The sequence below is a fragment of the Bos grunniens genome, chromosome 5 (genome assembly GCF_055505025.1).
Source record: "Bos grunniens cultivar Pamir isolate PY7600 chromosome 5, Bosgru_T2T1.0, whole genome shotgun sequence".
Lineage (NCBI taxonomy): Eukaryota > Metazoa > Chordata > Mammalia > Artiodactyla > Bovidae > Bos > Bos grunniens.
The window spans coordinates 58,697,100-58,719,141 of NC_141169.1; the positions used below are offsets into that span (position 1 = coordinate 58,697,100).

The 22,042-nt window shown below is 38.7% G+C and overlaps 1 protein-coding gene and 1 pseudogene across 1 annotated transcript; both read right to left on the reverse strand.

Annotated features, from left to right (window-relative positions):
* Positions 1-1,727: 1,727 nt before the first annotated feature.
* Positions 1,728-2,705, reverse strand: LOC147372102 (olfactory receptor 6C2-like; annotated as a pseudogene).
* A 17,858-nt stretch (positions 2,706-20,563) lies between these two features.
* Positions 20,564-21,517, reverse strand: LOC147372103 (olfactory receptor 6C2-like). Its single transcript, XM_086403594.1, has one exon. It carries the CDS (start codon positions 21,515-21,517, stop codon positions 20,564-20,566), a length of 954 nt encoding a protein of 317 aa, XP_086259720.1.
* Between the last annotated feature and the right edge of the window lie 525 nt (positions 21,518-22,042).

Genomic DNA, 22,042 nt, shown 5'->3' on the forward strand with positions numbered 1-22,042 from the left:
ACAAATAATCTCACAATTTTTATGGAAATACAAAAACCTCGAATAGCCAAAGCAATCTTGAGAAAGAAGAATGGAACTGGAGGAATCAGCCTGCCTGACTTCAGGCTGTAGTACAAAGCCACAGTTATCAAGACAGTATGGTACTGGCACAGAAACAGGAATATAGATCAGTAGAACAAAATAGAAAGCCCAGAGATAAACCCATGCACCTATGGACACCTTATCTTTGACAAAGGAGGCAAGAATATACAATGGAGAGAAGACAATCTCTTTAACAAGTGGTACTGGGAAAACAGGTCAACCACTTGTAAAAGAATGAAACTAGAGCACTTTCTAACACCATACACAAAAATAAACTCAAAATGGATGTATAAAACTCTGAGAGGAGAACATAGGCAAAACACTCTCGACATAAATCACAGCAGGATCTTCTATGATCCACCTCCCAGAATATTGGAAATAAAAGCAAAAATAAACAAATGGGATCTAATTAAAATTAAAAGCTTCTGCACAACAAAAGAAACTCTAAGCAAGGTGAAAAGACAGCCTTCAGAATGGGAGAAAATAATAGCAAATGAAGCAACAGACAAACAACTAATCTCAAAAATATATAAGCAACTCCTGCAGCTCAATTCCAGAAAAATAAACGACCCAATCAAAAAATGGCCCAAAGAACTAAATAGACATTTCTCCAAAGAAGACATACAGATGGCTAACAAACACATGAAAAGATGCTCAACATCATTCATTATCAGAGAAATGCAAATCAAAACCACAATGAGGTACCATTTCACGCCAGTCAGCATGGCTGCAATCCAAAAGTCTACAAGCAATAAATGCTGGAGAGGGTGTGGAGAAAAAGGAACCCTCTTACACTGTTGGTGGGAACACAAACTAGTACAGCCACTATGGAGACCAGTGTGGAGAATCCTTAAAAAACTGGAAATAGAACTGCCATATAACCCAGCAATCCCACTGCTGGGCATACACACTGAGGAAACCAGAATTGAAAAAGACACGTGTACCCCAATGTTCATTGCAGCACTGTTTATAATAGCCAGGACATGGAAGCAACCTAGATGCCCATCAGCAGATGAATGGATAAGAAATCTGTGGTACATATACACAATGGAATATTACTCAGCCATTAAAAAGAATACATTTGAATCAGTTCTAATGAAGTGGATGAAACTGAAGCCAATTATACAGAGCCAAGTAAACCAGAAAGAAAAACACCAATACAGTATACTAATGCATATATATGGAATTTAGAAAGATGGTAATGATAACCTTGTATGTGAGACAGTAAAAGAGACACAGATGTATAGAACAGTCTTTTGGACTCTGTGGCGGGGGCGGGGAATGATTTGGGAGAATGGCATTGAAACATGTATAATGTCATATAAGAAACAAATCGCCAGTCCAGGTTCGATGCAGGATACAGGAAGCTTGGGGCTAGTGCACTAGGATGACACAGAGGGATGGTATGGGGAGGGAGGTGGGAGGGGAGCTCAGGATTGGGAACATGTATACACCCATGGCGGATTCATGATGATGTATGGCAAAACCAGTACAGTATTGTAAAGTAATTAGCCTCTAATTAAAATAAATAAATTTAATTAAAAAAAAAAGAAAGAAACCGTTTATTTGGCAAATTCACAATTGTTACTTCTGAGTTATTAAGATTTAAATTTAATTTACCTTGGTCTCAAAACACTAATAGTCTCTTACTTCTTTGTGAGAAATACAACTTGTTTTATTGTGTGTTTAAAGGCCTCTTTCACTTGTTTGTTTCGAAGTGTGTAGACGAATGGATTAAGCAAAGGGGCAACTGAAGTTGTGAGCACAGACACCACTTTGTTGAAGGCCACTCATTCCTTTGCTGAAGGCTTGATGTAGATGAAGATGCAGCTGCCATAGGTGATGGAAACCACAATAATGTGGGAAGAACAGGTGGAAAAAGCCTTTTGCCTTTGTTGGGCAGAAGAGAATCTTAGAATGGTCTTGACGATGTATGTATAGGAGAGGACCACACACAGTAAGGTAAAAATGAGTGTCAGCACAGCAAAGCTCAAAGCAATTCTCTCTATTAAGACTGTGTCTGAGCAAGTTATCTGTAAAATAGGAGACGTATCACAGACAAAATGATCAATCACATTCGAGTCACAGAATTCCAGCTGGAGGCCCATGCCAAGAGGTGGGAGGATGATCAACAGGCCAGCCAACCAACAGCAGAGAACGAGGGCAGTGCAGACTCTGTTGTTCATGATAGTGGTGTAGCGCAGGGGTTCACAAATGGCCATGTAGCGGTCATAAGACATGGCTGCAAGGAGAAAAAATTCAGTTGCTGCAAAGAGGACAACAAAAAATAATTGGGTGGCACAAGCATTGTAGGTAACAGTATTATCTCCAGTTGCCATAGAATACAGGAATCTGGGGATACAGACCGTGGTGAATGAGACTTCCAAGACAGAGAAATTTCGGAGGAAATAATACATGGGCGTTTTGAGATGGGAATCCAAAAGTGTGAGGGTGATAATGATGAGGTTCCAAGCCACACTCAACATGTAGGTGAGAAACAAAAATACAAAAAGCAGAACTTGTAGTTTTGGGTCATCTGTCAGTCCCAGGAGGATGAATGATGTTATTGTTGTATGATTTCTCATCACTGCCTCCTGTCAAGTCAAGAGTGAATCCACCTGAAGAAACAAATGTCATAAGAACCTAATATTAGAATACGAATGAAATATCCCAGCAAGCCAGTTCACATGCAGTTTTTCTCTTTTACTTAATAATCAGTTTGTTAACAGCGACTTTGACATCCTACTGAGACATTTACAAGAAATATCTATTGCGAATCTTCCACCTCTAGTTCTCCAAACAGGAAGAATATTTAGGACGTAACTCAGATGGTTATGTGCCTAAAGTTCGGGAGACCCGGGTTCGATCCCTGGGTCAGGAAGATCCCCTGGAGAAGGAAATGGCAACCCACTCCAGTATTTATGCCTGGAAAATGCTATGGGCGGAGGAGCCTAGTGGGCTACAGTCCATGCGGTGGCAAAGAGTCGGACACGACTGAGCAACTTCACTTTTCTTTCTTTCTTTCTGGTGGTCCAGTGGTTAAGACTCTGAGCATGCAGGGGTCCTGGGTTTGATCCCTGGTTAGTACTTTGGCCACCTCATGCGAAGAGTTGACTCATTGGAAAAGATTCTGATGCTGGGAGGGATTGGGGGCAGGAGGAAAAGGGGACAACAGAGGATGAGATGGCTGGGTGGCATCACTGACTCGATGGATGTGAGTCTGAGTTAACTCCGAGAGTTGGTGATGGACAGGGAGGCCTGGCGTGCTGCAATCCATGGGGTCGCAAAGAGTCAGACACGACCAAGCGACTGAAATGAACTGAACTGAACTGAACTAGGGATGCCAGCATCCCACATGCCACGATGAAGAGCCCACATGCTGCAACTAAGACCAGGGCAGCCAGATAAATTAATAAACAAACAAATAAACATTAGAAAAAGAAAGTATACTTAAAAAGAGACGGAGAAGGCAATGGCACCCCACTCCAGTACTCTTGCCTAGAAAATCCCATGAATGAAGGAGTCTGGTAGGCTGCAGTCCATGATGCCGCTAAGAGTTGGACACGGCTTAGCGACTTCATTTTCACTTTTCACTTTCATGCATTGGAGAAGGAAATGGCAACCCACTCCATTGTTCTTGCCTGGAGAATCCCAGGGACGGGGGAGCCTGGTAGGGGGCCGTCTATGGGGTCGGACACGACTGAAGTGACTTAGCAGCAGCAGCAGCAAGTTAAAAAGCCATAAATCTGACATGCAGCTTCTTAACAATATTGCCTTGTGGCTTAGATTTTATTTGCCCTCATCCCGGAGGACCAGGATGTCATTTTTGAAGTTTTTCTGCCCAACCTCTTCTTTCTTTGCTTCTCCACCCTACACCAAAATGGTCCATTTTCAAAACCAAGAAAAATCTTATTAGTACTTTTTTGGTGTGTGTTTTATTTATTTATTTTTTTGCCTTTACATTTTTTAAAATTTATGTATGGTGTGTGTTTTAAATCAAAACATGTCTTTAGGGCAATTTTGTGTTCACAGCAAAATTGAGGGGAAGGTACAGAAATGTCCCATATACCTCTTGCCTCCACATATGCACAGCTTCCCCTGCTCCATTATCAACAACCCCCGCCAGAGCTGTACATTTGTTATAACTGATGAACTTGACACATCACAATCACTCAGTCTGTTAGTTTACTTTATGGTTCATTCTTGGTGTTCAATGTCCATGGGCTTGGACAAATATTTAATTGGTATTTTATGTTGATCATCTTATTTGTTATGCCAAATTTTAACAGCAGCACATTCAGTTAAAAGTGCTAGTTCTTATTGCATCATTCTTTTGAAAGAACAACTCAAAGAACATACATCTGAGTTGGTGGGTAAGTAGTGTTAACTATATGAGAAATGCTGCATAAGATTTGCTGATATTTAGGATTTGGGATTGTTTTTTTTTTTCTTTCTTTTTTTTTTTTTAATTAATTTTATTTTATTTTTAAACCTTACATAATTGTATTAGTTTTGCCAAATATCAAAATGAATCCACCACAGGTATACATGTGTTCCCCATCCTGAACCCTCCTCCCTCCTCCCTCCCCATACCATCCCTCTGGGTCGTCCCAGTGCACCAGCCCCAAGCATCCAGCATCGTGCATTGAACCTGGACTGGCATCTCGTTTCATACATGACATTTCACATGTTTCAAAGCCATTCTCCCAAATCTTCCCACCCTCTCCCTCTCCCACAGAGTCCATAAGACTGTTCTATACATCAGTGTCTCTTTTGCTGTCTCGTATACAGGGTTATCATTACCATCTTTCTAAGTTCCATATATATGCGTTAGTATACTGTATTGGTATTTTTCCTTCTGGCTTACTTCACTCCGTATAATAGGCTCCAGTTTCATCCACCTCATTAGAACTGATTCAAATGTATTCTTTTTAATGGCTGAGTAATACTCCATTGTGTTTTTTTCAGTTTTATTAAGGTATGCTTGGAGAAGGCAATGGCAACCCGTTCCAGTATTTTTGCTTGGAAAATCCCAAGGACAGAGTAGGCTGGCAGGCTACAGGCCATAGGGTCACAAGAGTTGGACATGAGTTAGTGCTATCTTTCTTTCTTTCTTTCTTTTATATATAATAATCTGCAATCATTAAAAGATTTGCAGTTCAGTGAGTTTGGAAAAAATGTATATATCTGTGAAACCACCACCACAACCAAGATACCTCAAGATGCAATGTAAGATACATTGCATTTCCATCATAAAAAATCTCCCTCATTTCCCTTTGCAATTAAATCCATTCCTTTACTCTTGGCCCCCCAAATAATCATTAATTTGCTTTTTGTCAGTATAAATTAGTTTTCAAGAATTTTGTATGATTGGAACCAGCTTTTAAATCTGATTACCACTCAGGATGTTTTTGAGAATCATCTATATGTTTGGCATATATAGTCCCTTTCAATCTGCTCAGTCATGGTGGACTTTTGGGTTGTTTGCAGTTTGGAACTATAATGAATAAAGTTACTATAATAAAAGTGATAGCCACTCAGTCCTGTCCAGCTCTTTGTGACCCCATGAATTGCAACCCACCAGGCTCCTCTGTCCATGGAATTCTTCAGGCAAGAATGCTAGAGTGGGTAACCATTCTCTTCTCCAGGGGATCTTCCCAACCCATTGATCACCCCCGTCTCCTACTCTGCAGGTGGATTCTTTACCAACTGATTTACCAGGGAAGCCCAATGAACTAGTACTGATACATTATTATTAAATAAAGTCCACAGTTTATTCAGATAATCTACACTTACTCATACAAAGAAATACTTAATAGGCATCTATTACATAAAGAGCATAATATCAGAGACTGGTGATCCAACAATTAACTGGATCTCTTCCCTCTAGGAGTTTTCAGGCTACCAGTGAAAGTGAAGTCACTCAGTCGTGTCCGACTCTTTGTGACCCCATGAACACCAGGTTCTATTGTCCGTGGGATTTTCTAAACAAGAGTACTGGAGTGGGTTGCCATTTCCTTCTCCAGGGAACTTCCCAACCCAGGGATCGAACCAAGGTCTCCCACATTGTAGACAGACACTTTACTGTCTGAGCCAGTGGAAGATAACATTTCACTGTAGTGCATACTCAGTGATGTGGTAACATAGATAAAAGTGAAAACGCACTTTAGATTTGGGATGATAACTGCTCCAAGTTTGTTCCTTAGCATTATGTAACTATTCATATTTTTCTATGCTCATTCAGTTTCTTTATGTTCTTTTCTTTCTTTACTAAAATCGTCAGCATTATCACTTACCTTAGGTGAGTTATCGAGGTGCACTGCTCAGGGTTCACAGACATGCTTTTGAAACAGAAATCCCTCCCTTAGCACATGGGTAAAATGGTTTACTGGAGAGATAGTATGTTGTTATTCTGAAGGAACATGAAGTTAGAATTTTCCTGCCACAGTCACAACATAGTAGAAATGAGTATTGATTACCTTTTGCATAATTATAATGAACTAAAAACCCACATTTAAGATTTGACTGAACTCACCCTTTGCATATAGTTAGGGAATATGGAAAAAAAGACTTTCATGACAAATTAAACACTGACAATTTTCTGACAATTTTTATAAGTAGCAGCCTTTGAGGAAACCACAGTCTGAGGAGCACTGAGTTAGTGAGGAGCTTTTATTCACTTCTTTTCCTAATCTCACATTTCACCTGCCTCAGCTCCCAGTCTCACTCTCCATAGAGACCTGCATGGATGGACACACACACACACACACAGCCTCTCACAGGCAAATCTGACAATCAACAGAAATCTAGATTTTCATGGCTCCTCATACAAAGATCCCTGTCTCAGTCTCCTTTTCCCTTGCCAAATCTAAAATGACATCTGATCCTGGAGTTCCAAGTTCTTCTGTTAGTTCAAAGGGAAAAGAGATAGTGCAGAGAAAAGGAAGACTTCTCTTGAGTTTTGTTAGGGTATACTTGATCTTCCTGGGTTGGGAGGCAATCTTCTCCACAAATTCTGTAATAGGAACATTTCTTTTATATGTTTAGTATGCTACCAGTGCACAGGGAACATTTGAGTGAATGACAAAATAGTCCTTGGTGACCTAGTTTCCAAAGTACTAATGAATTGGTGGAAGCTTAATCAACAGTGCAAAAACACACGTAGCAATGGAGACAGTGTCCTCAGAGACACTGAGGGTGGTCTGATGTCATCTGAATTCTGTTTTGATTTCTTTGCTGAATCGTAGGATTATTCCTAGAATTTGAAAATCGATTTAGCACCTTATATATTGTTTATATATATATATATGTATTAATCTTTGACATAAATCTCAGCTAAAGTGAAAAAAAAAAAAAAAAACAAACACTCTTACCCTCTTTTTACAGATGAGGAAATTAAGGAGAAGAGAAATGAATAATCAGGATGCCCTATAGTGGTGATGCAAGTTTAGAACAAAAGTTTATCTGAGTACAAAGATCCTGCTTCTTCCTCCACGCTACCCTAGTTGCTTGTTTTGATATTGAAGACTCACTAGCATTTAAGTATCAAACTTGATATTCTAGGGCTACTTGACCTGTATTTTCATTTTTTCATCTTCTACTTATGATTTTTCTGGTAGGCAATGAAACGATCTTTGGTATTTGAAGCAATGGAAAGTTTTCACTCCAACTATTGGACAAAAAGTTGCCTCTTTCCAGGATATGTTATTTGTTTTGCTTTGGCTTATTATTGTCCAGATACTGGGAAATGTTGAGGGCTGGAGGAGAATGGAGCGACAGAGGATGAGATCATTGGGTGGTATCACTGACCCAATGGATATGAGTTTGAGCAAACTCTGGGAGATAGTGAAGGACAGGAAAGCCTGGTGTGTTGCAGTCCATAAGGTTGCAAAGTGTTGGACATGACTGAACAATGAACAACAAATTACTGTCCAGTGACCTTGAGCAAAGCTTTCTGTTTGACTATCTCTGCTGTCATTTCTGGACATTTTCATTCTTGATGCTCATGTCAGATGATGCAGCAGAGGAGTGGTCTTGCTGCCTTTACTGGGGCAGGTATTTCCTCTCCTCAGGCCACTCACTACTGCTCCATGCAGTTTTCTCACACTGAATAGACATGACACATCATACTTCTCCCACTATGGAGAGAGAGTGATTGAAAATGTTCCTTGGCAGAGGAATGAGCTGGGGAGAAAGAAGATCTTTCTCTTTGTATTTATAGTACATTTTTGAAAAACATCCTGATGGACTATGGCAGAGATGGACTTCCTGATGAATTGTCCCAGTGATCAGTAGATAGTGCCCATTTTTGCCTTTTGTTACTTTTTTGCTTAAAGTCTATTTTTGCCTGATATGAGTATGGCTTGACAACTTTCTTTTGGTTGTCATTTGCCTGGACCATTCATTCTCCATTCTTTCACTTTGAGCTTTGTGTTTGTTTTTAAAGCTGAACTGTGTCTCTTGGAGGCAGCATGTAGTTGGGTCCTGTTTTTTAATCTATCCAGTCACACCATGTCTTTTGATTGGTGAATTCAATTGGTGAATTCAGTTACCTTTAGGATGATCGTTGATAGATGAGTACTTGGTGCTGCCATTTTGTCTTTTATTTTCTGGTTGCTCTATGTCTCCATTTATTTCTTTTCCCTTGTGTTTCTGTCTGCCATTTTGGCTTGGTAGTTTTTCTACGATGTTTCTCTTTTTTTATGCTTTGCATCTCTGCTCTAGATTTATGTTTTATTGTTACTATGGGGTTTGTATAAAATGTCTCAGAGATAAAATAGCTCATTTCTCTACTGATAGCATCTTACCATTATTTAACCTATATGGATTCCATCCTTTCTTCTTCCCTTTTTGTGTTTTGATGTCTTAAACTATCCCTTTTTATATGGTGAGTTTGTTTCCAAATTGAAATAGCTATAGCTATTTTTTTCTAATTTCCCTTATGCTATAACAAGTGGTTAAAAATCTATTCTGATAAAGAGTTTCAATTTTCTGATTCTTTCTATTTATCAACTTACTAAAAGTTTTGTGTGCTTTTGCCTTTTTGTTTCTGGTAGAAGAGCTCTTTTTATCATTTCTTTTTTTAAAAAATATAAATCTATTTATTTTAATTGGAGGCTAATTACTTTAAATATTGTATTGGTTTTGCCATACATCAACATGAATCCACCACGGGTGTACATGTGTTCCCCATCCTGAATCTCCCTTCCACCTCCCTCCCCATACCATCCCTCTGGGTTATCCCAGTGCACCAGACCCGAGCATCCTGTATCAGGCATCGAACTTGGACTGGCGATTCATTTCACATATGATATACATGTTTCAATGCCATTCTTCCACATCATCCCACCCTCGCCCTCTCCCACAGAGTCCAAAAGACTGTTCTATACATCAGTGTCTCTTTTGCTGTCTCGCATATAGGGTTATTGTTATCATCTTTCTAAATTCCATATATATGCGTTAGTATACTGTATTGGTGTTTTTCTTATTGGCTTACTTCACTCTGTATAATCAGCTCCAGTTTCATCCACCTCATTAGAACTGATTCAAATGTATTCTTTTTAATGGCTGAGTAATACTCCATTGTGTATATGTTCCACAGCTTTCTTATCCATTCATCTGCTGATGGACATCTAGGTTGCTTCCATGCCCTGGCTATTATAAACAGTGCTGTGATGAACATTGTGGTACATGTGTCTCTTTCAATTCTGGTTTCTTTGGTGTGTAAGCCCAGCAGTGAGATTGCTAGGTCATACGGCACTTCTATTGCTATACTAGTTTGCATTCCCACTAACATTGTAAGAGGTTTCCCTTTTCTCCACACCCTCTCCAGATTTTACTGCTTGTAGACTTTTGGGTAGCAGGCATTCTGACTGGTGTGAAATGGTACCTCATGTGGTTTTGATTTGCATTTCTCTGATAATAAGTGATGTTGAGCATCTTTTCATGTGTTTGTTAGCCATCTGTATGTCTTCTTTGGAGAAATGTCTATTTAGTTCTTTGGGCCATTTTTTGATTGGGCCATTTATTTTTCTGGAATTGAGCTGCAGGAGTTGCTTGTATATATTTTTTTTGGGGGGAATTTATTTATTTATTTTTAATTTAATTTTATTTTTAAACTTTACATAATTGTATTAGTTTTGCCAAATATCAAAATGAATCCACCACAAGTATACATGTGTTCTCTATCCTGAACCCTCCTCCCTCCGCCCTCCCCATACCATCCCTCTGGGTCGTCCCAGTGCACTAGCCCCAAGCATCCAGTATCGTGCATCGAACCTGGACTGGCAACTCGTTTCTTACATGATATTTTACATGTTTCAATGCCTATATTTTTGAGATTAATTTTTTGTTGCTTTGTTTGTTATTATTTTCTCCCATTATGAAGGCTGTCTTTTCACCTTGCTAAGAGTATCCTTTGTTGTGCAGTTCAGTTCAGTTCAGTTCAGTCGCTCAGTTTTGTCCGATGCTTTGTGACCCCATGAATCTCAGCACGCCAGGCCTCCTTGTCCATCACCAACTCCCGGAGTTCACTCAAACTCATGGCCATCGAGTCAGTAATGCCATCCAGCCATCTCATCCTCTGTCGTCCCCTTCTCCTCCTGCCCCCAATCCCTCCCAGCATCAGAGTCTTTTCCAATGAGTCAACTCTTTGCATGACGTGGCCAAAGTACTGGAGTTTCAGCTTTAGCAAAGAACACCCAGGGCTGATCCCATTTAGAATGGACTGGTTGGATCTCTTTGCAGTCCAAGGGACTCTCAAGTGTCTTCTCCAACACCATAGTTCAAAAGCATCAATTCTTTGGCGCTCAGCTTTCTTCACAGTTCAACTCACATCTATAGATGACCACTGGAGAAACCATAGCCTTTACTAGATGGACCTTTGTTGGCAAAGTAATGTCTCTGCTTTTCAATATGCTATATAGGTTGGTCATAACTTTCCTTCCAAGGAGTAAGTGTCTTTTCATTTCATGGCTGCAGTGATTTTGGACCCCCCCCCCCCAAAAAAAAAAGTCTGACACTGTTTCCACTGTTTCCCCATCTATTTTCTGTGAAGTGATGGAACCAGATGCCATGATCTTCGTTTTCTGAATGTTGAGCTCTAAGCCAACTTTTTCACTCTCCTCTTTCACTTTCATCAAGAGGCTTTTTAGTTCCTCTTCACTTTCTGCCATAAGGATGGTGTCATCTGCATATCTGAGGTTATTGATATTTCTCCTGGCAATCTTGATTCCAGCTTGTGCTTCCAGCCCAGCATTTCTCATGATGTACTCTGCATATAAGTTAAATAAGCAGGGTGACAATATACAGCCTTGATGTACTCCTTTTCCTATTTGGAACTAGTCTGTTGTTTCATGTCCAGTTCTAACTGTTGCTTCCTGACCTGGATATAGGTTTTTCAAGAGGCAGGTCAGGTTGTCTGGTATTCCCATCTCTTGAAGAATTTTCCACAGTTTCTTGTGATCCACACAGTCAAAGGCTTTGGCATAGTCAATAAAGCAGAAATAGATGTTTTTCTGAAATTCTCTTGCTTTTTCGTTGATCCAGCGGATATTGGGAATTTATATCTGGTTCTTCTGCCTTTTATAAAACCAGCTTGAACATCAGGAAGTTCACGGTTCACATATTGCTGAAGCCTGGCTTGGAGAATTTTGAGCATTACTTTACTAGCGTGTGAGATGAGTGCAATTGTGCAGTAGTTTGAGCATTCTTTGGCATTGCCTTTCTTTGGGATTGGAATGCAAACTGACCTTTTCCAGCTGTGGCCACTGCTGAGTTTTCCAAATTTGCTGGCATATTGAGGGCAGCACTTTCATAGCATCATCTTTCAGGATTTGAAATAGCTCAACTGGAATTCCATCACCTCCACTAGCTTTGTTCGTAGTGATGCTTTCTAAGGCCCACTTGACTTCACATTCCAGGATATCTGGCTAGGTTAGTGATCACACCATCATTATTATCTTGGTCATGAAGCTCTTTTTTTGTATAGTTCTTCTGTGTATTCTTGCCACCTCTTCTTAATATCTTCTGCTTCTGTTAGGTCCATACCATTTCTGTCCTTTATCAAGCTGATCTTTGCATGAAATGTTCCCTTGGTATCTCTGATTTTCTTGAAGTGATCTCTAGTCTTTCCCATTCTGTTGTTTTCCTCATTTCTTTGTGTTGATCGCTGAGGAAGGCTTTCTTATCTTTTCTTTCTATTCTTTGGAACTCTGCATTCAGATGCTTATATCTTTCCTTTTCTCCTTTGCTTTTTGCTTCTCTTCTTTTCACATCTATTTGTAAGTCCTCCCCAGACAGCCATTTTGCTTTTAAGTATTTCTTTTTCATGGGGATGGTCTTAATCCCTGTCTCCTGTATAATGTCATGAACCTCAGTCCATAGTTCATCAGGCACTCTATCTATCAGATCCAGTCCCTTAAATCTAGTTCTCACTTCCACTGTATAATCATAAGGGATTTGATTTCGGTCATACCTGAATGGTCTAGTGGTTTTCCCTACTTTCTTCAATTTCAGTTTGAATTTGGCAATAAGGAGCTCATGATCTGAGCCACAGACAGTTCCCAGTCTTTTTTTTTTTTTGCTGATTGTATAGAGCTTCTCCATCTTTGGCTGCCAAGAATATAATCAATCTGATTTCAGTGTTGACCATTTGGTGATGTCCATGTGTAGAGCCGTCTCTTGTGTTGTTGGAAGAGGGTGTTTGCTAAGACCAGTGTGTTCTCTTGGCAAAACTCTATTAGCCTTTGCCCTGATTCATTCTGTATTCCAAGGGCAAACTTGCATGTTACTCCAGGTGTTTCTTGACTTCCTACTTTTGCATTCCAGTCCCCTATAATGAAAAGGACATCTTTTTTTGGGTGTTAGTTCTAAAATGTAGGTCTTCATAGAACCGTTCAACTTCAGCTTCTTCAGCATTACTGGTTGGGGCATAGACTTGGATTACTTTGATATTGAATGGTTTGCCTTGGAAACAAACAGATCATTCTGTCACTTTTAAGATTGCATCCAAGTACTGCATTTTGGACTCTTTTGTTGATCATGATGGCTACCCCATTTCTACTAAGGGATTCCTGCCCACATTAGTAGATATAATGGTCATTTGAGTTAAATTCACCCATTCCAGTCCATTTTAGTTCGCTGATTGCTAGAATGTCGATGGTCAACTCTTGCCATCTCCTGTTTGACTACTTCCAATTTGCCTTGATTCATGGACCTGACATTCCAGGTTCCTATGCAATATTGCTCTTTACAGCATTGGACATTGCTTCTATCACCAGTCCCATCCATAACTGGGTATCGTTTTTGCTTTGGCTCAATCCCTTCATTCTTTCTGGAGTTATTTCTCCACTGATCTCCAGTAGCATATTGGGCACCTACTGACCTGGGGATTTCCTCTTTCAATATCCTATCATTTTGCCTTTTCATACTGTTCATGGGGTTCTCAAAGCAAGAACACTGAAGTGGTTTGCCATTCCCTTCTCCAGTGGACCATATTCTGTCAGACCTCTCCACCATGACCCGCCTATCTTGGGTTGCCCCACAGGGCATGGCTTAGTTTCACTGAGTTATACAAGGCTGTGGTCATAGTGTGATTAGATTGACTAGTTTTCTGTGATTACAGTTTCAGTGTGTCTGCCCTCAAATACCCTCTTATAACACCTACAGTCTTACTTGGGTTTCTCTTACCTTGGACGTGGGGTATCTTATCATGGCTGCTGCATCAAAGCGCAGGAGCTGCTCCTTACTTTGGACGAGGGGTATCTCCTCACCACCGCCCTTCCTGACCTTGAACATGGAGTAGCTCCAATAGGCCCTCCGGTGCCTGCGCAGCCACCGCTCCTTGGACGTGGAAAAATATGGAACGTGTCACGAATTTGTGCCTCAGCTGGTAAAGAATCTGACTGCAATGCAGGAGACTTGGGTTTGATCCCTGGGTTGGGGAGATCCCCAGGAGAAGGGAAAGGCTACTCACTCCAGTATTCTAGCCTGGAGAATTCCATGGGTTGTCTAGTCCATGGGGTTGCAAAGAGTCGGACATGACTGAGCAACTTTCACTTTGTTGTGAAGAAGCTTTTAATTTTAATTAGGTACCTTTTGTTTATTTTTGCATTTATTTCCAATATTCTGGTAGGTGGGTCATAGAGGATCCTGCTGTGATTTATGTCGGAGCATGTTTTGCCTATGCTCTCCTCTAGGAGTTTTATAGTTTCTGGCCTTACGTTTAGATCTTTAATCCATTTTGAGTTTACTTTTGTTTATGGTGTTAGAAAGTGATCTAGTTTCAGTCTTTTACAAGTGGTTGACCAGTTTTCCCAGCACCACTTGTTAAAGAGATTGTCTTTAATCCATTGTATATTCTTGCCTCCTTTGTCAAAGATAAGGTGTCCATAGGTGCGTGGATTTATCTCTAGGCTTTCTATTTTGTTCCATTGATCCATATGTCTGTCTTTGTGCCAGTACCATACTGTCTTGATGACTGTGGCTTTGTAGTAGAGCATGAAGTCAGGCAGGTTGATTCCTCCAGTTCCATTCTTCTTTCTCAAGATTGCTTTGGCTATTCAAGGTTTTTTGTATTTCCATACAAATTGTGAAATTACTTGTCCTAGCTCTGTGAAAAATACCGTTGGTAGCTTGATAGGGATTGCATTGACTCTATAGATTGCTTTGGGTAACATACTCATTTGCACTATATTGATTCTTCCAAACCATGAACATGGTGTATTTCTCCATCTATTAGTGTCCTGTTTGATTTCTTTCACCAGTGTTTTATAGTTTTCTATATATAGGTCTTTAGTTTCTTTAGGTAGATATATTCCTAAGTATTTTATTCTTTCCGTTGCAATGGTGAATGGAATTGTTTCCTTAATTTCTCTTTCTGTTTTCTCATTGTTAGTGTATAGGAATGCAAGGGATTTCTGTGTGTTGATTTTATGTCCTGCAACTGTACTATATTCATTGATTAGCTCTAGTAATATTCTGGTGGAGTCTTTAGGGTTTTCTATGTAGAGGATCATGTCATCTGCAAACAGTGAGAGTTTTACTTCTTTTCCAATTTGGATTCCTTTTATTTCTTTTTCTGCTCTGATTGCTGTGGCCTGAACTCCAAAAATATTGAATAGTAGTGGTAAGAGTGGGCACCCTTGTCTTGTTCCTGACTTTAGGGGAAATGTTTTCAATTTTTCACCATTGAGGATAATGTTTGCTGTGAGTTTGTCATACATAGGTTTTATTATGTTGAGGTATGTTCCTTCTAGTCCTGCTTTTTGGAGAGTTTTTATAATAAACTGATGTTGAATTTTGTCAAAGGCTTTCTCTGCATCTATTGAGATAATCATATGGCTTATATTTTTCAAGTTGTTAATGTGGTGTATTACAGTGATTGATTTGCGGATATTGTAGAATCCTTTCATCCCTGGGATAAAGCCCACTTGGTCATGGTGTATGATCTTTTTAATGTGTTGTTGGATTCTGATTGCTAGAATTTTATTAAGGATTTTTGCATCTATGTTCATCAGTGATAATGGCCTGTAGTTTTCTTTTTTTATGGCATCTTTGTCAGGTTTTGATATTACGGTGATGGTGGCCTTATAGAATGAGTTTGGAAGTTTACTTTCACCTGCAATTTTCTGGAAGAGTTTGAGTAGGATAGGTGTTAGCTCTTCTCTAAATTTTTGGTAGAATTCAGCTGTGAAGCCGTCTGGACCTGGGCTTTTGTTTGCTGGAAGATTTCTGATTACAGTTTCAATTTCCGTGCTTGTGATGGGCCTGTTAAGATTTTCTATTTCTTCCTGGTTCAATTTTGGAAAGTTGTACTTTTCTAAGAATTTCTCCATTTCTTCCACATTGTCCGTTTTATTGGCATAAAATTGCTGATAGTAGTCTCTTATGATCCTTTGTATTTCTGTGTTGTCTGTTGTGATCTCTCCATTTTCATTTCTAATTTTATTGATTTGATTTTTCTCCCTTTGTTTCTTGATGAGTTTGGCTAATGGTTTGTCAATTTTATTTACCCTCTCAAAGAAACAGCTTTTGGCTTTGTTGATTTTTGCTATGGTCTCTTTTGTTTCTTTTGCATTTATTTCTGCCCTATTTTTAAAGATTTCTTTCCTTCTACTAACCCTGGGGTCCTTCATTTCTTCCTTTTCTATTTGCTTTAGGTGTAGAGTTAGGTTATTTATTTGACTTTTTTCTTGTTTCTTGAGGTATGCCTGCATTGCTATGAGCCTTCCCCCTTTATCATTTTTATAAGGCAGGTCTGGGCTTCCCAGGTGGTGCTAGTGGTAAAGAACCCATCTGCCAATGCAGGAGATGTAAGAGTCATGGGTTCCATCCCTGAGTGTGAAAGATCTGCTGGAGAAGAGCACAGAAAACCACTCCAGGATTCTTTCCTGGAGAGTCCCATGGACAGGGGAGGCTTGTGAGCTACATAGTCCATAGTGTTGCACAGATTAAGACATGACTGAAGTGACTTAGCATGCATGCATAAGGTAGGTCTAGTGTTGATGAACTGCCTAAGCTTTTATTTGTCTAGGAAAGTCTTTGCTTTCCTCCATATCTGAATGATAACTTTGCTGGTTAGAATATTCTTGGGTTGCATTGTGGATGTTTTACTGGTTGTAGATTTAAGGGGAGAGACAATGTTATTTTTCACTCCACTATTTTGCTGATGTCACCTGCTCATTTCTTCAAAAACTTTTTCAGTCCTTTCTAGTTTTAAAAGGAGACTCTATACAACGTATAAGGCCTCTTGAATTTATCTCACAGTTTCCTGATGCTCTGTTAATTTTGCTTAATGATCTATTTCTTTGCATGTTTTATGTAGAGAACTTTTATTGCTGTTTCTTCCAGTTAACAAAATTTTTCTTCTGTAATATTTAATTGATATTAAAACTACTCAATGCTTATTTTTCTTAATGGTGCAGTTTTAATATCTGTAAGTTTGATTTGAATATTTTAAATAATTTTAATATTTTTACTTAAAATATTCTTTTTCTATAGTCTTCAACCTACTGGGTATAGTTATATTGCTATTTTAGCTATATTCTATTTTAATTATATTATCTATGTCATTTTGGGGGTCCATTTTTATTCATTGTTCTCATTATATGCTGGAGTTTCAGCTTCTTTGAATGTCTGGTGATTTTTGTTATGTCAGACATTATGGATTTTGCCTTCTGGAAGCCTGGATGTATCTGTATCTTTATGAAGTATCTTTAAGTTTATTCTGGTAATATTTAATATTTAAATTATTTAGAAACAGTTTTATATTTTCAAGTTCTGCCCTCTAAAATGTTTGGACAGGACTCTATGTGCAAATTAAATGTACATTAATATTTTTAAGCACCATCCTTGTAGAAAAGGGGGACAAAAAGAAGAAAATGTAGAAAAATATGGGAAACCTATTGAAAATGTGTTCATTTCCCCAGTACCCATCGACTCCCTACACTGGATGAAGTTGAAATTCCAAAACTTATTCTTTATGGTATTGAGGATGCATCCAAAAACTTAGGGAGACTGGAATACTGAAGTAGATTTATTATGTAAGACTTCCTTGCCTACTGTATAAGAATGGCCCTGGAGGTTCTAGGGTACATTCCATTCATCAGCTTCTGCGAAATACATTGTTGATGAGGAGACTTGGCTTCCTGAAGTACTCTGTAGTGAATATTCTTTGAAGGCAAGGGATGACAATGGGAAATATTGCTATCAAAAAGAGCTCCCTGAATTCAATGGAATGATGGAAACCTGTAGTGTAGGCATCAGGTGGCATCACTTAAACCTAACAGATAAAATAAGTGTCATTATCATAGTGGCCAGAAGAGTGGAAATGTTTGATCTGAAGAGATCTTTATTGTTGTTTAGATGACCATACTGTCTGTAGGACTAAAATAGGTGGTCACCCACAATGGGGAAATAATAGACTCTTCAATAAATGAAGGGATAAGCTGTATATCCACATGCAAAAGAGTGAAACTAGACCCATTGAAACATGTATAATATCATGTATGAAACGAGTCGCCAGTCCAGGTTCGATGCATGATACTGGATGCTTGGGGCTGGTGCACTGGGACGACCCAGAAAGAGGGTATGGGGAGGGAGGAGGGAGGAGGGTTCAGGATGGGGAACACAGGTATACCTGTGGTGGATTCATTTTGATATTTGGCAAAACTAATACAATATTGTAAATTTTAAAAATAAAATAAAATTAAAAAAAGATAATTGAATAAAATAAGTATAAATAAAAATTTTAAAGACACACACACACACAAAACAAAAACAAAAATCAAATCAAAATTAATTTATGACTTATATATTAAGACCTGAATGTGTAAAACTCTTAGAATAAAGTGTAGGGGGAAAGCTCCTTGATAATGGCAATGATTTTTTTGATTATGACACCAAAAGCTCAAGCAACAAAAGCAAAATTAAATAAGAAGCTAAATCAAACTAAAAAGCTTCTGTACTGAAAAGGAAAGAATAAACAAAGTGAAAACACAACCTGTGGAATGGGATAAAATGTTTGCAAGCATATATCTGAAAAAGGGTTCTTAGCCTAAATATACAAGGAACTTGTACAATTTAATAGTAAAGATATCTCAACAACTTAAACAAAAAATGGGCAGAGAACTTGAATATACATTTTTCCTAAGAAGATATAAAATAGCCAGCAGGTACATGAAAAGGTGCTTAATATCACTAATTATCAGGGAAATGCAAATCAAAACTTCAATGAAATTTCACCTCAGACCTGTTAGAATGGCTATAATAACAATAACAATAAAATTATAATAAAAAGATAAGTATTGGTAAGTATGTGGAAAAAGGGAACCTTGGCACTCTGTTTAGTACTATAATATATATATTAAATATAAAAATAGCTTTATAATATACAATAGAAGTATATTATGATCCAGTAGTCCCTCTTCTGGTTATGTAATTGAAGGAAATGGAATTACATATTTCATTGAGATATTTGCACTCCCAAGTTTCTTGTGGCATTATTTAAAATAGCCCCAAACATGTAAACAACCTAAGTATCCATAGATAGTCTAGAATGGATAAAGAAGAGGTGGTATATATAGAAAGGAATATCATTCAATCATAAAAAGAAGGAAATTCTGCCATTTCGACAACATGGATGGACCTTGAGGGCATTATGCTAAGGAAAATAAGTACAACAGAGGAAGGAAGACAAATACTGTATGATATCACCTGTGTGTGGAATCTAAAAAGATCAAATGCATAGGAACAGAGAACAGATTGGTGGTTGGCCAAGGCTGAGGGAAATGCGTAAAGGGTGTCAAGGGTACAAAATTCTGGTCATAAGATAAATATGTCCTGAGGATGTAATGTACACTATGGTGACTTGAGTTAAAAATACTCTGTAGTTTATGTAAAAGTTGCCAAGAAACAACATCTTAAAGTGATCTCATCACATAGAAACTGTAATTATGTGAGGTGGTAGATGTTATCTAAAATTATTGTGGTAACCATTTCTCAATATATACATATATCAAATCATAATGTTGTATAACTTAAGCTAATACCAATGCTATTTGCTAATATATATATAAATGAAACTGGAAAAAAAAAACAAAACAAAGGGCAGTAATGCCAAAAATAAAAAAATTAAAACATCAAAACAGTTTAACATCAAGTATAATGAAATAGTTCCATTTTAGTCTGTAGCAAGGTGGGGTGCATTATAAAAAACAAGATTAGAAAAATTTCATCTACCTATTCTTTTATTTATTTGTTTTTTGCTGTGCTGGGTCTTTGTTGCTGTGCAGGCTTTTCGCTAACAAGTGGGGGCTATTCTTCGTTGTGGTGCACAGGCTTCTCATTGCCTTGACTTCCTTTGTTGCAGAGCATAGGCTCTAGGGCACAGGCTTCAGTAATTTCAGTTTGTAGGCTCAGTAGTTGTAGCTTCTGGGCTCTAGAGCACAGGCTCAATAGTTGTGGCACACAGGCTTAGTTGCACCACGACATGTGGGTTCTTCCCAGACCAGGGATCTAACCTGTCTCTCCTGCATTGGCAGGCAGATTCTTTACCACTTGAGCCACCAGGGAAGGCCAACTTTTTATTCTTGATAGTGGATGCTAGATCAGGAAGGAATCCTAAGATAAATAATTTTGCCCCCAAAGAGCTGTAAAACTAGAGGACTGAACAGAAAAAAATCCATCTCATATTTTTGTTACATCTTTCTGTGGTTCAGCTATCAGGATGGTGAGGGGTTGTATAGATTCTGGAAATCTATATTCATTCCTACTTATGAAAGTAAGCCATAAGGAATGAAGGTCTATTAGAATTAAGGCCATAACACTTCTTTCAGGCCATGGTTCTCAGAGAAATAAAAAAGAAATTTCAGTGATTAATCACACTGTACCTTTAGTTCTGCTCTGTAGATCTGAATTAGAACACATAGTAAAAGATGAAATATATATATATATTTTTACTTTATAAAATATTTTTAGTCACCTAATTTTTGGAAAGAAATGCTGTTTTTTTAATAGAGTCCCTGAAGGCTTGTTTGACTTGCTTATTCCGTAGAGTATAAATGAAAGGGTTCATCAAAGGGATAATGGAAGTGTTGAGAAGGGCCACCACCTTATTAATGGCCACACCTTCCTTTGCTGGTTTGATATAGATAAAGATGCAACTCCCATAAGTGATGGAAACTACTATCATATGGGAGGAACAAGTAGAGAAAGCCTTTTTTCTTTGCTGAGCCGAAGGGAGTGTTAGAATAGTCTTGATGATGTACATGTAAGACACAATTACACAGACTAGTGTGAGTATCAGGGTCAGCACTGCCATGATTAAAACAAGTTGCTCTGTAAATTGAGTGTCTGAGCACACAATCTTTAGAAGAGGAGATGCATCACAGCCAAAGTGATCAATGAGATTGGAGTTACAGAAATCTAGCTGAACTCCCAGGCTAAGTGGTGGGAGTATGACAATTAACCCAATCAGCCAAGAGCAAAGGACCAGAATGGTGCAGACCTTTTCACTCATGATGGTGCTGTAGTGCAGGGGCTTGCAGATGGCCACATAGCGGTCATAGGACATGGCAGTTAGAAGAAAAAATTCTGTTGCCCCGATGAGGATGACAAAAAATAACTGGATGGCACAAGCATTATAGGTCACTCGTTTGTCTCCAGTGGTCATGCTGTACAGGAATCGAGGAACACAGACAGTTGTAAAGATTATTTCTAAGATGGAGAAATTCTGAAGGAAAAAGTACATGGGTGTTTTAAGGTGAGAGCTCACCAGAGTGAGGAGGATAATGACTAGATTTCCAGCAACAGTGGAAGTGTAGGTGAGAAACAGAAACGCTGAAAGAAAAACCTGTAGTCTTGGGTCGTCTGTTAATCCTAGTAGGATGAATGTTGTTATTGCAGAATGATTTTTCATCACTATCTTCAGATACATAAGAAGTCTGTATTAATAGATTATAAGTGTTTAATCTGAGGAATAGAATATAAAAATAAATTTCAACAAGCTATGTAGAATACAGTAGTGAATCAGGAAGCAGCTGCTGCTGCTGCTAACTTGCTTCAGTCACGTCCGACTCTGTGCAACCCCATAGACGGCAGCCCACCAGGCTCCCCTGTCCCTGGGATTCTCCAGGCAAGAACACTGGAGTGGGTTCCCATTTCCTTCTCCAATGCATGAAAGTGAAAAGGGAAAGTGAAGTCGCTTAGTTGTGTCTGACTCTTAGCGACCCCATGGACTGCAGCCCACCAGGCTCCTCCATCCATGGGATTTTCCAGGCAAGAGTACTGGAGTGGGGTGCCATTGCCTTCTCTGAATTAGGCAGCAGATGCACATTTTAAAGCTTTTACTTGATCATCAATAATCATGATGTAGAAAAGTGATTGAATCATACTTCATTTCCCTGGACTCTACATTAAATTCATCTTCAGAATGTTCATGAAAAGCATTCATCTGAAATTT